We start from the raw sequence: 21,924 nt of genomic DNA, 5'->3' as shown, positions 1-21,924 counted from the left end.
GTAGTCCAATATCAAACCTTCTACACTAAAGCATGGTTTAAAATCTATAAAAAGTTTATAAAGCACTACACTTAAGATACTAAACATGAAGTATACATAATTTTCTTGATTTGATTTAAATTTTGAAAAATATACCCAATTGCTGAATTACTAGGTGCCCTGAAGAGGATAAAGTTATGCTGAGGCCAACAGTAAGAGTTACTGCTAGTCTGGATGCCTGCATGGAATGGCTGTAAAGCACACAAGTCCATGTGACATCCCAATCACCGTTTTTATGAACATTTTCCTATTTATTAATAGTAGCTCCTCTAAATTCTCTCAGGTTTTATGCCAGCTGTCAATTCTGGGTCTGGTATGAATATGAAATACATTAAACGTAAGTTCAACTGGAAATGATGAAAATAAAAGATGAAGAGAAAGTACAAGCATATGCCAACACGGCAAGTTCATTGCAAACAAACAATAGGGCAACTGAACATATATATGCATTCAGTAATTTCAAAGGTTTGGGTGAACTGCTCCAGCAAATTCCATCTTGAAGAAACTAAAGCAATGAAAGAGGTGGTATCAATCACAGAGAAGAAAAGCCAACGATTTATACCTAGGGGACAGTAAGAATATTCCAGTAATACCGTGGAACTACTGTATCTGCTCCCTAGCTTTGAGCATTCAATCAGTTTCAGGCAAAAGAACATATTACTCTCCTTCTCTATATATTTGTCTGTGGTTTGTATTGTCACTTGTTAAATGTATTATGACTCCTAATGTGTCTACATATACAGCTCCCTAGTCTTTCCCCCTTTCAGCATCTAAGATTTAAAAAATAAATCACCAATTATATTGCAGGCAACAGCTTGTGGAACATGAAATGCAAGGCAGCCTATGGTATTTGGAGACAAAGGGAGCATCTACATGTGAACTAAGGCACATTTACTAATGCTCATTAAATTTAGAACTTCCATTATGAGTTACTAAAGAAATGGGCATTAGGCTGCCTTCATGCGCAGTAACAAACGGACATGATACTTAATGCACAGTAGCCTATTTTATTGAGCATTAGCATAATCACACTTTTTTACGTGATGCTTTGTTGTTCAGTAAAATAGGCTACTGTGCATTAAAGCGTGCATGTTGATGTGCCCAAAGTGATTCATAATGCATGTTACTCACCTTTTCTTACTTAATCGTTCAGGAAAAATATGGAATTGGTAATTATTAAACAAACTCAGGTGATACCTTTCTATTTAATTAGTTGAGTTATTATATCTCAATACCAAATAAAAACTGATCATCGCAGGTAGTGTTGGCCCACATTTTAGCTTAAAAATCCAACACCAGTTTTGACACTGGAAAGCAGGAATGTAGGTATGAACAGAAATGTGGGTGGACTCTATCCTGGTGTATGAATAATGACCAAAGTATTTATACTGCAAATAACTTAGGACAGGCACAGATCCAGGTGAGCTGTGGCTATCCCACATCCACATGCCCCTGGTAGAAGGAATTAATACAGTGGAAAAGCTGTAAAATGTAGCCTTTGTTGGCTGTAGATCAGAGAGTCTGCACCCTGGTCTGGTCCTCAAGTGGATTCTCTTTCTCTGGGCTTCTTTCTAGTCCACAATAGTTTTATGGATCATTTCAGACATGTGTGAGGAAGAGCAATGGCCCAGGGTACTAACTGAGTGCTCAAGGTCAGGGAGAAGGGGGGAGGGAGGACAGGAGAACTGATGAACAGGAGCATGGGTGAGGGGAAGCAAAGTCTTACCTGGGCTGCAGCTGCTGCCGCCACTGATCAGCATCAGCACTATCAGCTGTCCCATGTCTGGGCTTCCTCCAGATCATGATGCTCCATTCACTCATTCCAATACATAAGTATTGGAAGCAGAGTTATGCCTACTGTGACAAAGGCTCCTGCGGATGGGGGCAAGGGTTGGCACCAATCTGTTTACCCAACTCACCTTCTCCCTGCCACACTGTTTGGTGCAGTACTGCCATTCTCTGCCCAGCTCCTGCCAATGCAAAGGCTCCTGATGTGTGGGAATGGGGAGTGGGGAAGGGAGCATCATTCTTACTGTAGTCCCTCACTTCTCTCACAGATACCCTGCTGAGTGTAGCGCCACCCTTCCTGGCTCCTGTGGCCAGGCAGGGTTGCCCCTGCTGAGGCAAAGACCCCTTAACAGTCATCACCTGGGACAGGTGCTTCCTTCACCCTGCCTTCGTTAAACCACTGAGGAAAAGACTGACAGGCAACATAATAAAGCTCAGCAGGCACAGTGAGACCCAAATGCCTATCAAAGGAGGAAATCCACATGAAAGAGAAAAGCTTCTTCACACCAGCAATGTAACAATAAACACGGACATCCAGGGCAGCTGCCCCACACAGGGGCAGCAGCAACTTCTGGTGCCACTGCTGCTGCAATTGCAATCATCTGGCTGTGGCAAAAGCTGCTTTTTTTTCACCCCCCACTACTGGTGCCCCTGTCACCTAGCTTAGTTACACTACTACCTCATACTGCCCATAACCGGGACAGTACTTGTCAAAGGCATGCATATTTTCTGATGCTTCCTGAAAGGAAGTTGAAATTGATCCTGAATTCAAAGATGTTAAGAGACAATTACCATCATCTAGGCTGACTTCCTGTATAATGCAGCCCTCAGAATTCTTCTGGTAATTCCCCACCCATCAAGACCTGCTCTACGCACATTTCCAGTACCAGCCATGCTTAATCATCATTCAACAGACAGCCCACAAGTCAAGATTTGGCTAGCCCTTGTGCTCTGAGAGTGTGCTAGTAATATATTCCAGTGCAGCAGCTGGGGGATATTATTTAGCATGAGTGACTAATATTTAAAGTAATCTGAGTTGCTCTATTTGATTTACAATGTTCTGTGACAGCCTTTATTTTCTGATGAAACCACAACCTGCTACAGGGGTGGCACAGCTGCTAACATGCTGCGTTATTAGTGGATTGAAAAGCTACCCACAAACATGCCTTTCTTACACAAAATACATGCATAATATCTTATTTCTACCCCCTAAAAACACGACTGTATTAATCAATACACCAATCTAGATAAATCCACATTTATCAGTAAGCCCTTGCATATAAGACCACCCCGCTGGGTTTTGGACAGAGTCTAAGGAAACACACTTCCGTCATAGATCTTTCTCTCAAGAAGCTGTTTACCAGCACTGCCTGGCACTCCTAGAAATACAATGCTGCATGGGAACGTCATCAATTCCCTGTAGAAAACTACCATATTACTCTGACTCTAAATAATAACGCTATTTTTTCAATGCATAACTTCTGCTCTTTATAGCTTTTAATGCCAGTGCTTCAACAATGGAATGTATTCTAGAATGCACAGTCATTCAGTTTTCTACCATCAAATGAGGGCACAGAGGCAATTCAGGAGTATTAGAGTATTAAGAATTATTAGGACTACCTTTGCCAAAGCAAGAAGCAATAGTATATGTTCAGCTTAAGATACTTTCCAGAAGGTGGACGTGCATCACCTTGTGAAGATCCAATGCCTTTTAATAAGGTATTTCAAAAAGGGCACCAAAAATGAAGGCACTTAGAACTACCACTCACTTTTGAAACTCTTGGTCTACATAGCTATCTCTTTTTTTAACTGACATTAGCAAGAAAAAATGAGAATTTCAGAACCTTTCATTAACTGCTCTTGGCAGAAGGCCTCTGTTGTTTCAGGTCAAACTGAGTTTTTGTACCACCTGCACAGGTAATATAACAACTAAAACAAAATTATGTGTTTTTTTCTAGGAACAATACTGGAAGTTTAAGCAGATGCAGGTCATGTGTATTAAGTGTAAAATGAGACCTGGCAAAGGTCACTCAAACTGAACAACCTCTCACAAGCATAACTGTGCAAAGGAGACTGTTCCTGCTCTAAGGAAACTAAAACCCATACAAATCCTACCCTATCCAAGGAAGAAAGGCTGAAAGCCATGGGATTCTTCAGTCTGGAATAGTGCAGGCTCAGGGGGGACCTGGTGGCTACCTATAACTACACAAGGGGTGTGTATCAGGATCTGGGAGAACGTCGGTTCACCAGAGCACCCCAAGGAAAAACAAGGACCAACAGTCATAAACTCCTACAAGACCACTTTAGGCTGGACATAAGAAAAAATGTCTTTACTGTCCGAGGCACCAAGACCTGGAATAGATTCCCTCCAGATGTGGTGCAGGCACCTACTCTGGACTTATTCAAGAAATGCTTGGATGCTTATCTTGCTGGGGTCTTTTGACCCTAGCTGACTTCCTGGCCCTGGGGCAGGGGGCTGGACTTGATGATCTTCGAGGTGCCTTCAAGCCCTAATGTCTATGAAATCTATGAAACACAACCACCGACACATTCCTTTGGGAAACACCTTCAGATAAACCAGCCATAGACTTCTGCTGCTAGTTGGATGCAAAAGAAGACAAAGGCAGGAGTTTCCACAACAAAGTTCTGATGGAGCTTTACTGCTCTATGCTAATTTTCTGTTTGCTGAAACCCTATTCTTTCATGTCCTTCACAGTCTTCACTTCAGCTTCATTTTTCATCTGTCCTTTACCCCTCACCATTTTCCCTTCAGTGACTCCTTCTCCACTTTTCTTTCCATTTATCTTGTCCCTTTTAACTAAAGCAAACAAACTTTAAAGAAAAAAAGCCAAAAGAAAACAAACCCACCATCACTTAAGTAAGAAATCTCATTTTTTTGCAATGCCTGTATAGACTGTACCCCTCCCACACATTTCATTTACCTTTCGATTTAAACAATAATGTCTTTGGGTCACTGTAGAGTGCCTAGCACAATGACAACTCATTCTTGTTTGGGGTTTTTATGGCACTACAGCAGTAAATGTCATTCCTAATGATGAAATAATAATATTAATAGTGACGGAAGAGATCCACGTACAGCATGCCTGACAAGCCAATAATAAAAGGTCAGATGAAAGTGGTGGTGCCCTTGGTCTCTGGTGTCTTACTACTGGAGTAGGACAATCCTGTTGGGAGGACTAGTGAATCCTGTTAACCATACATGCCTAGTAAGTGCTGAAGCCACATTTCAACCACCTTCATAAAACACAGGGAAAGAAGTTTATGCAAACTTATTCAGTTCAAAGTAGTTCTCTGAAAAGTATGTCAGTAAAAATAGCTTCCAGGCAAGACTGCAATAAAACAGAGGCTAATTAGATATAACAACTGATTCTTGAGGTCAAATGAAGTTACACCAGGGATGAATTTAGCCCAGAATATCCACACTTACCCATGTGAGACTTAACTCAAGACATAGAAAAATATGTGGATCATATCACACCTTCATTCTTCCTAATGCAAAGCAAGAGGACTAATGAAACAAGTTACCTTGTTAAAAGGATAGCATCCATTTGAAAATAACATTTCTGGCTGAACATTCTGTGCCTAATGTAACACCCCTGATTGCTATAACTGGCAGAAGCTACTTGACATTTTTCCCTCCCTCCCAAAAGTTCTTTTATTCCTCTGCACACTTTGTGCTTTGCCAGTCCCACTACTTCCCCTGTATCATCACAAAGGGTTGGCTTTTCAGGAAGTAAATTTGGCCAAGAAACACAATTTCCAGGTCAAAGAAAAAATTAATTTTTCCATGATTGATTTCTGTCCAAATCAGAAGGGTAGAGAAGTGCAGGGTCCCAGCCCTGGGGAAGCCCAACCGGAGTGGATGCCCCAGAGTTGCCAAACCTGGAAGTACCTGGTCAGCAAGCTAGGAAGATAGGCAGGTTCCACCAGAACTTTGTCCTGGCTTCAAGACATGCAAAAGTTCCACAAACAAGATAGCCGAGCCCTAGTGAACCAATGTGTTCGTCAGGAAATTTCCTTTATCTCTGTAAGCCCAAGTTCTATTGACCTTCAGTGGGATTTATGCTATCAACAGTCATGGCATATCTGAAAGTATGTCTGGATACTGTTAAATCACACCAAATCAGGTAACAAAGGAAGACTGGAGCAAAGGAATACACTTAGAATACAAGCCATTCTTATATATTCCTTTAATACGTATTTTTTTCTTTCTTTATTAAAATGCATTTGAATTCAGACATACAAAGTATACCTGACAACTCCTCAACCTTAGTATTTTTAGACAGTAGATTTCTTATGGAAGCTGTAATGGAAGTGGATGGTGAAGAGGGATTTTAGGAAGAAAGAAGCAAATCTGTCAAAGAAGGATGTTCCATGTATTAAGACTTTTATGAGAGAAGGAGACAAGTGGCCAAGGTTAACTTCACTTACTGAGGAAGCAGCTTGAATAAGGCGTTTTTAAATGATCTCTAAGCAGCTGACAAGAAGCTTGTGCTTCATGAAAAATAAGGAGGTAGTGGAAGGGCGTGGTGAAGAAAAGAGGCAAATAAACAGTGTGACTTGACCTCGGCTGCCCATGACACATGACGCAGAGGGAAGGAACAGCAGCCAGAGAAGGGAGGGAGAGCTCAGTCTCCAGCTGCCAATTCAGAACTGATTTGGCCCTGGAAACAAAACGTATTTAAAAGGATTCCAGCTGCTGTTGCAGCCCCAGCAATAAAGGGAACCCAGCTCTGATCTATGCTATTACCTTTCCCAGAGGCCAACATCTTTCTACAAGAGCACCTGGGAAAGAAAGATCTGTAACCAGGAAAGAGAAGGCCTGCCTGGGGACACTGGTTCAAAGTCCCCATTTTGTGCAATTCCATTATGATCCATCAGTTCTAAGGACAAGACTCACTGTATTTGTCCTGGGAATAAAACTCTTCTGCAGAACAGCTTCTGCAAAGAGAGATTTCCACCTAAAAGCTATTCCCTGGATTTTGTTGCCAGAGACAATCTGGCCAGCTGCTTTTTGTCTGGGTCTAAACCTGACCCTTTTCCTGGGGCTTGGCTTCACTAGTAACTCAAACCACTAGCAAGACATAAACCTCTCCATCTTCATTTGGCCACTCCTAATGTATCTCTGTAAAAACTCTCTATGCCATATTTTAGTGTCCTACAATCAGAGCCACACCCACTCCCCCATATCTCAGGGGCAGAATTAACAAGACCCATCTGCCACAACCAGGTAGCAAGTTTATCTCTTCAAGATACCATATCTATCCCTAGGTTATACCCAGGTCCCATGGCTTAGCAGGAACTGGATTTTTTTTCCTAGAAAAGCTTGTGAAGGATTAGGTTTCTCCAGTACAAAATTAATACCTTCAACCCTGTAAAGACTTGTATATTGTTGCAAAATATCAGTTTATTATAGGCTATCATGGCACAGATGGTTACCACCGCACATATTAAACAAAGGAACTCTGCAATATGATGCATTTCTAACAAAGGGGGAAAAAATCCTGCATTTTTAATATACAAAGTGCATGGTTCATTTTGTTTTGATTCAAGCTAACGTATTTTGCTGATGACCTTTGGGGAACAGTTGCTTCTTAAGCCATAAATGCACCATTGATCTATTGCACTTTGTCAGCAAAACAAGGATCATTCCTAAGATGCCTCTGAAAAGCTACAGAGAGCCTTATTTCACAGGAGCATCCTCTCCCACACAGACACCTTATCAGTCCATAAAGTTCCTACTGACGTAAGAAATGCAGAGATGCAGAATTTGCATAATCAGCTCATTTGCTGCATTCAGCAACAAGGGACATATTCTTGCTGATTCACACTCTCACTGGAAGGTTGCTCGAGTTAGGAGAAATTGCCATATTGAGATTCAATGGGCATCGGGTAAATTAGCTGGGCAGCAGCAAAATAAATAAGCAAATGAAGATGTATGTAAGTTATTATTACCTTTGCTCCACAGACGATCAAAATGACCTTTGTCCAAAGGCTGGTTAAGAACCACAAGGCAAAACTTCAGGTCTCCTGTAAGAGAGATGTTGGTTTTCATTAACAAGTAAATTGATTTTTCCTTTTCATTCCCTTTGTTTTGCTTGCTGGCTGCTATTCCTCCCCATTTAATTTTCAAGCAGGAACCCTGGAGCGGACTTCGCTAATTCCCTTTCTTCTTAGGTTTCATCATTTCAGATACAGAGAAGCTGCCAGACATTCATTAGGCACAGTTTGCTTGGTAGCTTTCTATCAAGTCCTTTACATTTATAAAGACTTATCAACTGAAGGCCGCCCTCACATAGGACCCCACATCTGTGTAACTCTCATATGTAAACCCCGGTTCTGTTGTTGCCATCTATGCGTGGCATTTAGTGCTATTAGCTTTGTTCTGGGTTATATTAACAAGGGAATCTGGTGTTGATAAAAGGCCAAGTTCTCCCCTCTGATCTACACAGCAGATCTAGTCTCTGACAGTATGCTTTTCCCATGAACACACCACTCCCACTGACAGCAACAGTACCTCCATCTGCATGGAAAACACAAAAAACAGGTAGTTAGGCCAAGGCTATAAACAATGCTGGTTAAGTCCTGTCAGCAGTGGAGTATTAGCAGCCTGGAAACCAGCTAGCTCCCTTAGTTTTAAGGTTTCTAATATAGTCATTTCTAGGGCTGCAATGAGAAGACTTATATCAGGGGTGCACATGAGGGTTTGGGAGAACATCTATTCACCAAGGCTCCCCAGGGGAGGACAAAAAATAATGGGCACAAGCTGATTGAAGATAGACATAAGGAAAAACTTCTTTACAAGCTGAGAACCAAGGGTGTGGAATAGGCTCCCCCCAGAAGTGGTAGTCATCCACCTTGGTCATCTTCAAAAAATGTCTTGACGCCCATCTTGCTGGGGTCATTTGATCCCAGCAGTCTTTCCTGCCGATGCACCGGGGGGGAGGGCCTGAACCCAATGATCTATAAGGTCTCTTCCAGCCCTTAGCAGCAACAACTATGAAAAGGAACCATGAAAGCAATCATGGAAGTAACTAGTTCCTATCAATTCCTTAAAACGGTCTTTTGATAGCTGCTTACACTTCCTCAGTTCTCTGCGAATTAAACAGCACAGTTAGATACAAAAAGATAGCTGCAGTTGCAATTACCCTGTAGTTAAAGAGTAGCAATGAACTTACTAAGTAGACAAGGAGGCTAAAAATTACTATGCATTTAACTGACATGTACTTATACCGTAAGCAGCAGGCAACAAACCTGAGTGTTATATTAAGCAGTTAACCAAATTATGCAATTATCCAATGTGCAAAAAAGGGAACATACTGTATTTGTGTATATACAGTTTCTCTCTGTCTCTCCTTTTTAGCTTGTGTCTGTTTCCACAGTTATTCTATAACCTAAATCCCTCTGCTGGAATCAGGGAATTACCAGGACATACCCTCACAGCCTCAGTTCTATCCAGTCAGCATTCCCACCATGTAAACTAGCTCTTGAACCAGAAAAAAAAAAAGAGAAAAAACATACAAGATGTAAAAGTTTTAAAGTAAATGGAAACCAGATATTCCATATGCTGCTCCAGGGACAAAATGCAACCCCCCGAGCTTATTAGTGTTAGATGTGCTGGGATCTGCATTTATTTCATTTCCTAATTATCTTGCCTATCATATAGAAATATAAGTTTCCCCTGGAGCTTGATATCCTTAGGCAATCAGGTTAATGAAATGTATTTGGTCATGTGAAGCCACAGTAATTGCAAGAAGAAATCCTCTATTGCTAGGTCTTTTGGGCCTTTGAGCAGATTTAGTAGAGCAGGAGGTAAAGAAGGGCTAGAGGGAAACATGCAACCTAAGTCATAAGAGAGTGTAAGTGAACACAAAGGTGTTGAAATCTTTCTGAAGGTGGATGAAGGACTTGAAAAGAGCTTTAAAAATAGGAAGGACTATTAAATTGAGACACAGGTGAATGTGTCCTCTGAGTCAGAGGACGGGCATGCAAATAAACATACATGAGTGTCAATATGTGATATCAGAAAGCACAATATGACACAAAATTCCCATGTGTGCGGGGGGGGGGGGAACGCAAGGAAGGAGAGCCATTAATAACACAAGAGTACCACCCAGCAGCTCTACTATAACTGAGAAATGGTTGTCTACCCCGGTAGAGTCTGGAAAGAGGTTACCAGAAAGGAGATCAGTGAGGTTGGAGCCAATATGGCCTAGTGGATGGAGCACAAAGACTGGGACTCAGGAGACAGGTTCTTTTCTTGTGTATTTCATTGGCCAGAAAGCCAGTGCACCTCGCTCTGCATCAGTTTCCCTGTCTGTAAACTGGGATGATTATAATGAACTTTGTGAAGGGCTTTGAGATCCACTGATAAAATCACTGTTATAAGAGTTTAATAGTATTACTAATAAGGTAGTGCTTACTAATAAAGCACAGAAATCAATTGTTGCTTATCTAGCATTCCATATGCTATGTGGGATCATATGGCTGTATACACATATTTACTTAAATATGCAGTGGGCAGCAGCATAACCTTGGCAGCTGCCACAGCAGGCATTCAATGAACACTTCCCAAATTCTCTAAACTGGTGGTACTAAACCGTTTGGGTGCTATGGGCCAAATCAGTGGGGTGAGGCAGGTCTGTGGGCTGGATGGAGCCTCACGCACTAGAATAAGACCCTGGGACTAAGCACCAACCCTTCCCTAACCCAAGTGCCAGGAGCAGGCCCTGGGGCCTGGTCCAGCACCACCCATCCTGCTCTCGGAATATTCCCCGAGGCCCTGGCACTGCCCCTCCCATTGGGATTGGTCTCCAGGAGCTCAGAACTGTCTGTTCCTGTCCCAGTACACTAAGGACTGGGTTGCTGGGACCTGGCACCACCCCCTCCTGACCTTCCGGACAGAGGTAGGACCCTGGGGCCCAGCACTACTGCCTCCCAGCCCCCTGCATACCAGGATTGGGCCCTGGGGCTACACTGCCCATCTGGCTCGAGGAGCTGGGATTGGGTGCCTACTCCAGCATGAAGGACCTGGGGCTCCTCACAGGTTTGGAAATTTGGTGATGGGGAGTAGTACCACAGCTCTCCTGATGCCATATTTACAAACGCATGGGGAGCCCTATGGGCTGGATAACATGGGGCCACAGGCCAGGGGTTGAGCACTGTAGAACTTGGAAATTCCTCTATAAGACCTGCTCCCCATTCCAACTCTTAATTAAAGTTACTGCAGTCTTCTAGCCACTGCCTCTGTAATGTGCACAAGTGCAGAAGCTAACAGCAAATCTGTGTGGTGGAAAAGAGGGGGTAAGGAGACTCCTGGGAGCATGGGAAAGGTGGGTGGAATTCTCTTTTGTACCAAATTTGAACACAGTCTTTACCCTTGCAGTTTATCCTTGTACTTGAACTTACAGAGGAGGTGGGAACAACATTCAAACTAAGTAACAATTTGCAGCTGCAAGTGGGACCTTGGCAACAGAGCTGCTAATGATGGTTAAGCAAGCGAGGCTGCTACTAAGCACAATAGTTCAGTGACACACTCCACTGAAACCGTTTACTTTGGCGACCAATCAAAAAAAGAGCAAATACCAGGGTTTCTTTTATTCATACAATAAATATAAATAGACATAGAGACTGCAAGGTTACTGCAATAAGCAAATCACAAAATTTGTATATCCAGGCCCATGCTTAATTCTTCGCTAAATGTGCACATGGCAAATAAACCAGAGCATTATGAATTTTAACCTCTTAAACCTTTATACATTTTTGGAGCCACCTTCTTTATGTTAGAAAGGTACTTTTGAAAATGCTGGCTCTGGTTTTAGATGCTCAGACTCAGACAGAGGTTTGTTTTCAGAGCTACTAAACATCCAGTATTCCCTGACAAAATTACAGAAGCTCATCCTGGACTGGCCAGAACACGCACTGCATGCTGCACGCATTCCAGAACAGCCATAATCAGCACATGTGGCACAATCCAGCCAACAGAGGCACTTCCTGTAGTGTGCATCCCATACCGGCCACAGCAGGCACCATGTGTGAGACATGGTGCCACCCCAGCCAGATTATGCCACATGTGGTGCCTGCTCCAGGATCTGCACCACAAGCAGTGCCTCTTGTTGGTCCAGGACTGTGCTGCTCCAGCCAGTCTGGGACTTACACTGTATACAGCAATTGGAGAACCTGGAATGGGCACTACATGTGGCGCATGTCCAAAACTAGTGCTGGCAGATGGGAAATGAAGGGAGTGGCCTCTGGATACTCCAGCACAGATCCTGAAGTGGCCTGAATGGGTCCACATGCAACGCACATCCCAGGCCCCACCCCTGAGGCCAGGCCAGCACATGCGAGTCAACTCAGATCTAGGAACTGCATTAGGGCTGCCTATACATGTGCTCAGAGATGTGTGGGGGACATTACAACTAGAGCAGTTCCCAGACAGCCACTCTGATTAAAATGTCAAACCGTCACATATATTAAGCTCCCATGCATTTAAAAATGGCCACGGGACACTTTACCTAAACCTCATTTTACGAGGTTTAATTAAAGTGTCCCACAGTCATTTTAACAGACACAGGGGCTTACTAGACATGATGCTGCAGCAACACTGCAGCATTTTAATTAGAACATGGAGCAGACTTGATTCATTAGAGTATGGAGCAGACTCCAACACGTTCTAATTAACATGCACACTAGCATACATATAGGCAACCTAGGGGCTTATCTTAGATACCCATAATTTACAGTGAATCAAGGTCTGGCCTAAATTCAGCAGTAACTAAAGTGGAGATCACCGAGGTCTATGAACCACACATTACAACATATGGCAGCCAAAAACATGGCAGCTAGAGAAAAAAATGCACTGCCGCAGAGCACTCAGGCGCCCTGCTCCTTTAGAGAGGGGAAACTGCTAGGAAAGAGCCCTAGCAGTGAGTGAGGAGCCCCAGCTGCCAGTTGCCAGGGCAACCAAAGTTAGCTGGCGACCCACACCTGCCAGCAGTCAGCTGACCAGAAGGGGCAGGGCCTGGTTCACATTTAAACCCCAGGGCTGGGACCAGGTTGGCAGTTCCCTGCCAGCAGCTAAGGGAGAAGGAGCTCTGCCAGAGCAAACAGAGGGGAGAAGTCTGACTGCATGAGCAACTCCTGATTGCTGTTATGGAGTGGAAAATTCCCCGGTAGGGATGCAATGATGTTTAGCAGGATGGCTTAGATTTTATGTTATAGCCCAGGGGCTTGTGTTTTGTGTTTTCTGTTTAGAACTGGAGGTTTGGGTGAAGCTATCCAGGGGTTGGAGGAGGCCTCATAGGGGAGCCACGGCCATGTGGAGACCCCAGCCGCAGAGAGGGGGGCCAGTGAGAAGCCTCCGGGTGGGGAGAGCATTGACGAATGCCCAGTGAGGCACTCAGTGAAGCAGGGCCACGGAGAGCCCAAGGAGGACAAGGGGGCCAGAGTATAGTAAGGCCCAGACTAACCAATGTGAGTATCATCTGTGAGGCTTGGGCTGTGGTGTAGGGGAGGAAAGGAGCAAAGGAGCCGCAGATAGCACCCCCTTGCATTGGGGCAGCAAAATGGGCAGCCTCCTGCTTAATTAACATCTTCTAATTAAGCAATTAACAACAAGGCATGGCAGGTGAAAAGACGGGCGGTTGGCCCATAACAAGTGGGCAGGGTCACCAGTGGACAGCCCCCAACAACAGGCACACCGGTCACATGAACAATACCGTTTTTCCATGTGCTCTGTTTCAATCTGCTTAAAGGTAATTACTCCTTAAAAGCTTTTAATAGATTAGGAAGTATTTCCCTCATGGAATTGTTCCATTAGCCACAGAAACAGTCAGGAGCTGAAGATGAGCAAAACTGTGCTCTTTGGGATGAGAGAAAAGAGAGATTAAGAGAATTCCATAGACTAGCACCCAGCATAAAAATAACTTGCAAACAGCCCCCTGATTTGGATACCTCCAGTGAGATGGCATTTGCTGACCTCTGTTGTTGCAGAGGGGCACAAGAGAAAGCTGGTCCCTTGTGTATCTGCTTACAGTTTTAATGTAATTTTCCCTTTTTATTATGTACTTTTCCTGCAGCTTTTGCAGAGTGAGCAAATCCAGCCATCTGCAGCAGTGAGGAGAAAAGAATAAATCCTCGTGTACAGTACAAAGCCGAAAATATCAGAGACAGATTATTTTTGGTGCTTACACACATGCAAAGCCAAAAAGGACCCTGGTCCAAAACGTCAGACCTGCCCCAATTTCAAAAACATTCATTTTGAAGTAATTAAGTGGCTTTGATTTACCTTCTGATTATATAAAAGGAAAGCCTATGTGTATTTAACCAATGACAAGCTTGTTAGTTCCCAGGCATGTCCATATTTTCCTATTCACTTACCCTTATCCAAATGGTTGATAGCACATAAGATTTTCAAACATCCACCAGTACATTTATGGGTATAAATAGTAAGTGCACAACTGGATCAGCAGGCAGTTGTGCAACTATGGCCATAAAGTGGAGATATAATTAAGGTAGGAGTGATCATTTGGGACATACCATTCACTCAGTCCTTATGGGAGCATTACAACCCTTGTTTTGGGATAACCTGAACTATACCTCAGCAGCAGGGTCTGACATTGATTCACGCTCCTTTCTGAACTGAGATATCCCTCTCCCTCTCTCTCTCCCATATCCTGGAGATAAGTATAAGAACCATTATTTAGTTTATATATAATCTCCAGGATATCTCCACTTAACTAGGCATAAGACAGTTCAACCTCAGAGGCATGATGAAGTAGGTCAGGGCTGTAAACCTGGAAGCCTATGAGCAATTAACACGTAGCCTGTGGGCCCCAGTGGTCACCTCTCCTAATGCTGCTCTCAGGGAGCCATGTGCCCACTATGCAGCCCATACAATGGGGGGTGGAGGGGTCACTGCTGCAAGTAGCAGAGGCAGGGGACTACCAGCACAGCCTGGGGGATGGCTGTCCTCAGTGTGGGGCACACGTGATGTGCAGCCCTTGGCTGCAGCAAAGTTGGACAGCCCTGAAGCAGGCTGTTGCCTAAGAAAGGGCATGCCTCTCCAAAACAGTTAATCTTTAAGATGCCCCTGCCCTGTCTTTAACCTGACTTCAGATGAGCACAGATAGCCATTTCTCCACATAATTACTGACTTCTTTCCATTCTGAAAATGGGCTGTTTGTCCCTCTTTCCTATCCAATTCTTACTCAGCTTTACCCCTCCTCTAACTACATTTTCCTAATAGCCATTTGTAAATGACTTTATCAAAGTCCCTTTGAACCTCTATATAAATTATACCCAACATTTTGCCTTTACCCACAATTTTAGCTCATTCAAAAGAACTCCAACACATCTGAGACACCCCAAATTTACTATCATAAAAGCTTCTTCTCTTGTCCCTATCTCCTTATACTCATCCAGCTGTTTTATGCATATTTATAATATCATTATCAATTTTTTACAGATGTTTCACTTTTCACTGCAGGCTATACCTTTTGCGCAAAGCATATTAAAAAAGCATATATATCTGTAAATAAAAACTTTTGTCTGGGATCTGATATAACATACACTTCTTCCTTATTTCCCTTTGGTGTCAGAAAAATCGCTTTAGAAGTTACTCTCCATACTATTGAGTTTCTAGGTTATTTTCAGAGCAGGTGGCAAGTATGTATTATATCAAACAACAAGGCCTTTAGAGAAGACCAGTATTATTCTCATTCTTAGTGGAATGATGCAGGCATGAAGACGCAGTGGGGTAGATGCTGTGCTAAAATATCACCGTGCCTCAGGGTGCTACTCTCAACACCTACTATTTACCTTCTATTGATTACCCTAATAATACAGGGATAGGGACAGCAAGGAAGGGAAAGAGATGCTAACCTCACTGGAAATAAGAAATTTTACCTCAAAATATTTCACAAGACTGAAACAGAAAACAGAGAAAAACCTACATATATTCAAGCAAACAAGGTTCTTTGTGCTCTTACTGGATGGGTTAGAATAGATATTCTATATAGAGAGATACAGAACATCTATATCTATCCTATCGCATCCAGGAAAAGTACAAAACTGCAGGCACTTCCTCAGCCTGAAGAAGGGTGTTTGTACCTGAATCCTTGCAAAGGAGATTTTTTCCAACTCTCTTAGCTGGTCTAACAAAAGAGACCAGATTCACCCAAAGAATCTTGTCTGCCTGTATCCTTAGACCAACACAGCTACAGCCAATAGCCCTGATGCATGTGTTCAGAATACTTCCTGATACCCATGTGCTGTGATACCTGATACCCCTGCAAAAAGGCTGTGGGGGACCCTGCCATATAAACTCCTGGGCAGAGACAGGCAAAGTCTTAATATATACTGAGTTTTGAGTATATTAAGCAGGACATGAGGAATCAAAATGGGTCTGCTAAAAAACCATCTTTCATGTAAAACTGAGAGTAAAATTCTCTCATGCTATAATGCTATGCTACTCTCCCGTTTAATAGAAGCAGCTTTAGTCTCCAGGGCCCTTTTTCTGGCACCTTCAACCAGCTCTACCTCTCTGAAAAAATAAGCAATGATTAGCTTATTACTTCACCAGTGTGAGAGATAAAATATTGACTTTAATACAAAGACAGCTAAAGATGTCTCAGATGCATTGTTCCTCCAATGGCTGATGTCCATCTCCTATTTCCCCCCTCCCCCATCTCCCCCAGTATCAAAATTCCCACTATGCTTATGATTCTAAAAATATGGTAGAGAATTTATCAGCAGAAAAAATATACAATAGCAGTGACTCTAGGGTGGCTAAGAACAAAGCAAACATGATGGAATAAAATTAAAGCAGACTGCTTTAAGATGTTTTGTTCTGCTCTCTTTCAAAACATTGTTTCCAAAAACATTCCATTTAAAGTCTCAATTTTATTCCTGGAACAATAAGTCTGGTTCCTGCACAATTATAGGGATTGCTAAAGCATAAATTGTCAGAAAAGGGTCTTGCCCCTCCACTCACGGTCTGACTGATCTCCATATTTATGGTCAGGAAGGAATTTTACTCCATGGTCAGACTGGTACGAACCATGGGAGTTTTTACTTTTATCTGTAGTGGGTGGGATGGGACCTAGACCTGGGATCTCTTAAGTGTATACTGACAACATTTCATAGAAGCATGATGTTGGTTTCATGGTTCTCTACTCCTTTACCTATGGCCAGTTAAGGTGTTATGTCATGTTGTGTCAGAGTTAATGGTAGTCTTACGTAGAGTTTAGATTATGAAGTTGTATAGGATGGTTTGGATAATAGGATGATCTGGCCTCAGGCTGGGAGATTGGATTAGATGACCTCTGGAGGTCCCTTCCAGCCCCACTTCTCTATAATTCTTCCCCCCTCCCACAAGAAACAGGATTATACCAAGATAAACTGACCATAAAATATCTACCCAATATCAGTGAACTGGTAAAAGTATGGGAAACTGCATCAAATAAAAAATGATTTTTCAATGCCATAAATTCTACAAAGCAGGCTTTAATGAAGCCAAAGATAAAAGGTTTTACACGTCATTCTCAAGATTAAAAATAGTTTTGAGGAGAATAATCTATCATCCTAACATAGCCAAGACTCTTGAATAATGGTCTCAGTTCTGTTCTCATCTATAGTGGTGCAAATCTAGAATAACTCCATTGGCTTCATCTGAATTTCTGTGGCTTTTTATAAGTGCAAATAAGAAAATCAGTGGCTTTTATCTTCTCCTCCACCAGGATTTGAATATAACTTCTAAAGTGAGGAAAGAAAAATCATCCAAACAACTAATTCTATATCTACTGCTCAGTAAATTACTTCTTTACATCTCTGAGTTAGCTTACACACCTTAGTCAATTCAAGCTCTTTCCCAACTCAGCCTGTCAATGTTAGTAATCTTTTCCATCACGGCTGTCCAACTGGTAGCTTATGAGGCCCACAAGGGGTTAAATTGTGGCCTCTGGACTCCTACCTGGCCATAACTCCCCCTATCTTGCTGGCTGCAACAGCAGCAAGAAGCTCCAGGCTCCCATTCCCTCCTCCGGCTTCCACATTCAGCACCCAGAACATAGTGCAGCAGAGCATGATGCAGCCTGGGATGCTCAGAGTGGCACTAGGGCCCTCCAGCACACAGTGCATCATCGGTGGGGAAGCATCCATGCATGGTCACTGCAGAAGTTGAAGGGAGTGCTTGTAGACACATGCTGCAACAAAGAGGATGTCCATGCGGTGTGTGGCCCTGGGGCTGTGAGGCTGTGACCTCCACTAGTGTGGCCTGCAGGGCATGAAGCCTGCACTAGTGCAACTCATGGGATGTGTGGCCCCCGACCACTCAGAAGTTGGAAAGCTATGTTCCATACAGTCCAGAACTTTATTAAAAAAAACAACAATAAATATTTCCTATTCGGTAAGCAAAGATATAGAGTAGTTCATGCTACATGCCACTATGAAAGAGAAAATAGATGACCCAAATTAGATATTATGTTATGTTATATTACGTCACAGCACAAGTGATTTTCAGCTAGTGAAAGTGAGCACAATCCCACTGGAGCTAAACCAATTTAAACCAACTGCACGTCTGGCCAAAGATCCTTAGAAAGGAGAAAAACAGTTTATTTTTCTGTGGTGCTGAGGGAAAAGACACTTGCCAGCTCTCTGAAACTGCGCCTTCAAATCAGGAGTTTTTAATAGCAGCAAGTATTTAGTTCACAAACACAATCAACTGGAACCACCTCCACATCAAAGAAGAGGCTTCATTAGAAAAAATTAAGCAGCACAATTACCTGAAAATGAGTTCATCAGACTTCTGAGCATTATATATCTGCTGAATGGGCTTCTGTATGCTTGCTTTATTTATTTATTTGTGTTGCAACTCCAGAGTCAATAATTTCACACCTGAACTGCAGATACAATCCCTGAAGGATAATCTAGTCTTTGATGTGTGGAGAATTTTGCAAGTTAAATTTTGATGCAGAGGGCCAGATTCTGATTTTATAAGCATCTGCAGGTATCTCAATGATGCCAGGGTAACAGAGATCTGAACTTGGCTCAAAGCATCTGGAAGAAACATTTCTACTGCTTTGAACACCACTCTCAGATTTCCCCTCCCCATTAAAAATATCCTTAACATTACTTCATGAGCTGAATTGTTACATTCTGTTGTCTTACACTCAGAAGATTACAAAGGTCTAATTGAGGATAAAATACAACCCTAACCTTAGATCGTAGACTTCTTTCTACTGGTAAAATTGGACCCAAGAAGCCAGTTTAACTCTCAGATCTGTGATTGGTTTTGCATGACTGGCACTTAAGAAGGGAGAAAAAACCCTAAAAAAAATACATTTAAGCTGTAAGGTGCCAAGACACAAATGACCTAGATCCTCAAGATGCTACTTTAGAATCACTTTTCAAAGTAGAAATTAATTTTCCACTAAAGTTAACAACAAGGTGCTTATAACATTAAAAATAACAAGCAATCTTCATTCTCTTGCTCTCTTACCTGTACCCTGTTTTCTTGTAGTAGTTAGCATCTCTCTTGCACCTTGAACCTTGTATAAAGCTATAGGGACTCATAAAAAAGCGCAGTGACAAATACAAAATTATCCTTCCCCTCAAACTTCTCTATAATATTTATGTTCAAGATTACTATAATTTCCTACACACTTCCACAAACTTGCGCTACATTCCCAAAAGTGAAAATGTTCCTAGAGTTAGGTTCAGGAAAGTCTCTGCCACTGCTAGAATTAGTGCTGACAGCCTCACTTTTAAGATACAGTTAAGCTTGGACTACGATGTTAATTATAGCCACTTTTTATAAATCATTTTGTACTGACATTTACTACCCAGAATCCAAAGCAACCAAACAAGATGTTTAACTTTCCTCTTAAGAATGACAGCCCCTATAATAAACCAGCACAAATTATGCAAGCAGATCACAGACCCTGAAAATATGTTACCAAACTTCTAAAATGAATAAGGTAAGTATGCATAACTGACTTCATTTCCTGCAAATGCAGTGTTATCCCCTTCAATGTCTTTTGCTATTAACTTTTTAAGGTAAATTTTAATGATTTTTACATATTTTGCAGCCATTAATTCTTAAGGTAAATTCCAAGAGGCACAAAAAGAAATAGGGATTTGTGCAAAAAAATTACAGCAGCCTTTTTTTATATATATATATATATATATACACATATATATATATATATATAAAAAACCCTGGCATTCGGTCAATGCCTTAATAGTAGGATTACATGAACACATTCAAAACAATCCAAAACCTAATTTCTCACAGGAATTCTCTAACATGGATCAAGGGAAACATCGCCAACCTATATCCATTTGGGGACCACTGGTCCTCACGCTGGAGTCAAGAGTGAAATACTGTCAGCTGGCTTCAGCTGCTCACTTTGGTATACATAGAGGTTGATTTTCCAGGTTACTTAGTATTTTTTAGCACTTAATATGTTCAGAAAAGAGTTTCTGCTGGCCTCAGTTTTACTTCTGAGTGTTTGCAAATCAGATTCCAGCTGTCACAATTAGGGTACCCAGAAAACAAGGAGCTGACAGGAGCCAGGGGCAGTAGGACCCAGGGGGAGCCCTCAGCAGAACTGAACAGCCCAGCACCGCTCACCGTTAACCATTTCACTCTCTTCCTGCCCCCGCCCTCCAGTACCATGTGGCTCCCAGCTGCATTGCCAGGGCTGCACCATTACATGTGCATGTCTGTGTGTGTGCAGGCAGGGATGGAGTATCCGTGTGTATGTGTTCATAGGGCGAGTCCCACATGCACACACCAGCATATATATGCACACCCCAGCATACGCATGCACCCAACACACCCTCTCACACTGCCATACTCGCAGACCCCAACACCCACACCCACTCATACACCCCAGCCACCCTCCCCCCACACACAACCCCCACAAACCCCATACCCACCAAACCCCACATACCCACAGCTCCACACAAGCCTATATGCATCCCCCACAATAGACAAGAATAAGACTTCATTTTAAGCTATTGCGCAATCACCTCTATGTACACTACACAAATGCATGTAAATCAGGACAAAAATATTTTTTGAAATCAAATTAACGAGTGCTATAGATGTTTGCTTTTTACAATAATTTACTGTAAAAGCTCTGTTATCCAGCATCCATGGGGAATGGGAGGTGCTGGTTAATCAAATATGCCGGTTATCTGAGAGTTATACTTATCTTGAGCCCAGCAGGTTGGAGGCATCTTTACCTGTTCGGGCTGCCACCCCTCCTGCTGCGTCTGGTGTGCCAGGGCTTTCACTCCTTGGCATCAGTGTGCCAGGGGACAGGGAGTGGGGCCTCACACAGGCTGCTTTGCCCCAGACCATGGTTCACAAGAAAGAAATAGGACTCAGCTCACGATGGCAAAACTGGAAGTGCCACAGTGGGACAGATGCTGGTTTACAGAGCATTCCAGATGGTAAAGTACCAGATAACACAGCTTTTACTGTAGTATTTTTCTGGTTCTGAGATGGCAAAACCCCTTGCTGAAAGGAGTACTTCCACAGGCAGTGGGAGGGACTTTGGGTGGCAATAGTCAAAGGTTAGGGGGAGGGACTTCCAGTCACAAGATTGTAACCAAGGGGCATGGTGGCATCTGTCAAGGGGCAAGGGGCAGAGCTTGCAGCCTTCGACAGCTTGCCCAAACTCAGTAAGCAGCCCTCTGCCCAACATAATTGCCCACCTCTGAATTACAGCCTATACTAAAAAAGACCAGACCTTGAGAGAAATACTTCCAGCTCTCCACTCCCGGGAAATTCAGACAGAACCCCCAACCTTGCCCAACTCACCAACAGAAGCAAACTCCTCACTGATCAACAGCAACCTAGTGGGACCCAGCCTTGCCTGAACAGTATAAGCAAACACTATCAACTCATCTCTATGGCCACAACAATCAATATTCTCCAAAATGAAACCATCAGAATCTATAGATCATACACACGTCTATCCCAAAATATGGCTTACCTCATCCAGTGAGCCAAATGACTTCATGGTAGCTTATGTGGATAAAACCAGACAAAAAATTATGCGCAAGAAT

General features: G+C 42.7%; 1 protein-coding gene across 8 annotated transcripts in view; it reads right to left on the bottom strand.

Moving 5' to 3' along the window:
* Window positions 1–21,924, bottom strand: part of TPK1 (thiamin pyrophosphokinase 1) — a 642,382-nt gene that overhangs the window by 430,582 nt on the left and 189,876 nt on the right. For all 8 annotated transcript variants that reach the window (XM_090050014.1, XM_090050010.1, XM_090050018.1 and 5 more), the window contains one exon: window positions 7,804–7,878. Coding sequence is in view for 3 of the 8 variants with exons in the window: in XM_090050010.1 (XP_089906136.1) it covers window positions 7,804–7,878 (75 nt within the window). In the remaining 5 variants the exon portion in view is untranslated. The remainder of the gene's footprint in view (window positions 1–7,803; window positions 7,879–21,924) is intronic.

This window comes from Crocodylus siamensis, chromosome 5, assembly GCF_052110815.1.
Source record: "Crocodylus siamensis isolate JL-2025a chromosome 5, ASM5211081v1, whole genome shotgun sequence".
NCBI lineage: Eukaryota > Metazoa > Chordata > Crocodylia > Crocodylidae > Crocodylus > Crocodylus siamensis.
This window is presented reverse-complemented; position numbering and strand designations above follow the sequence as displayed.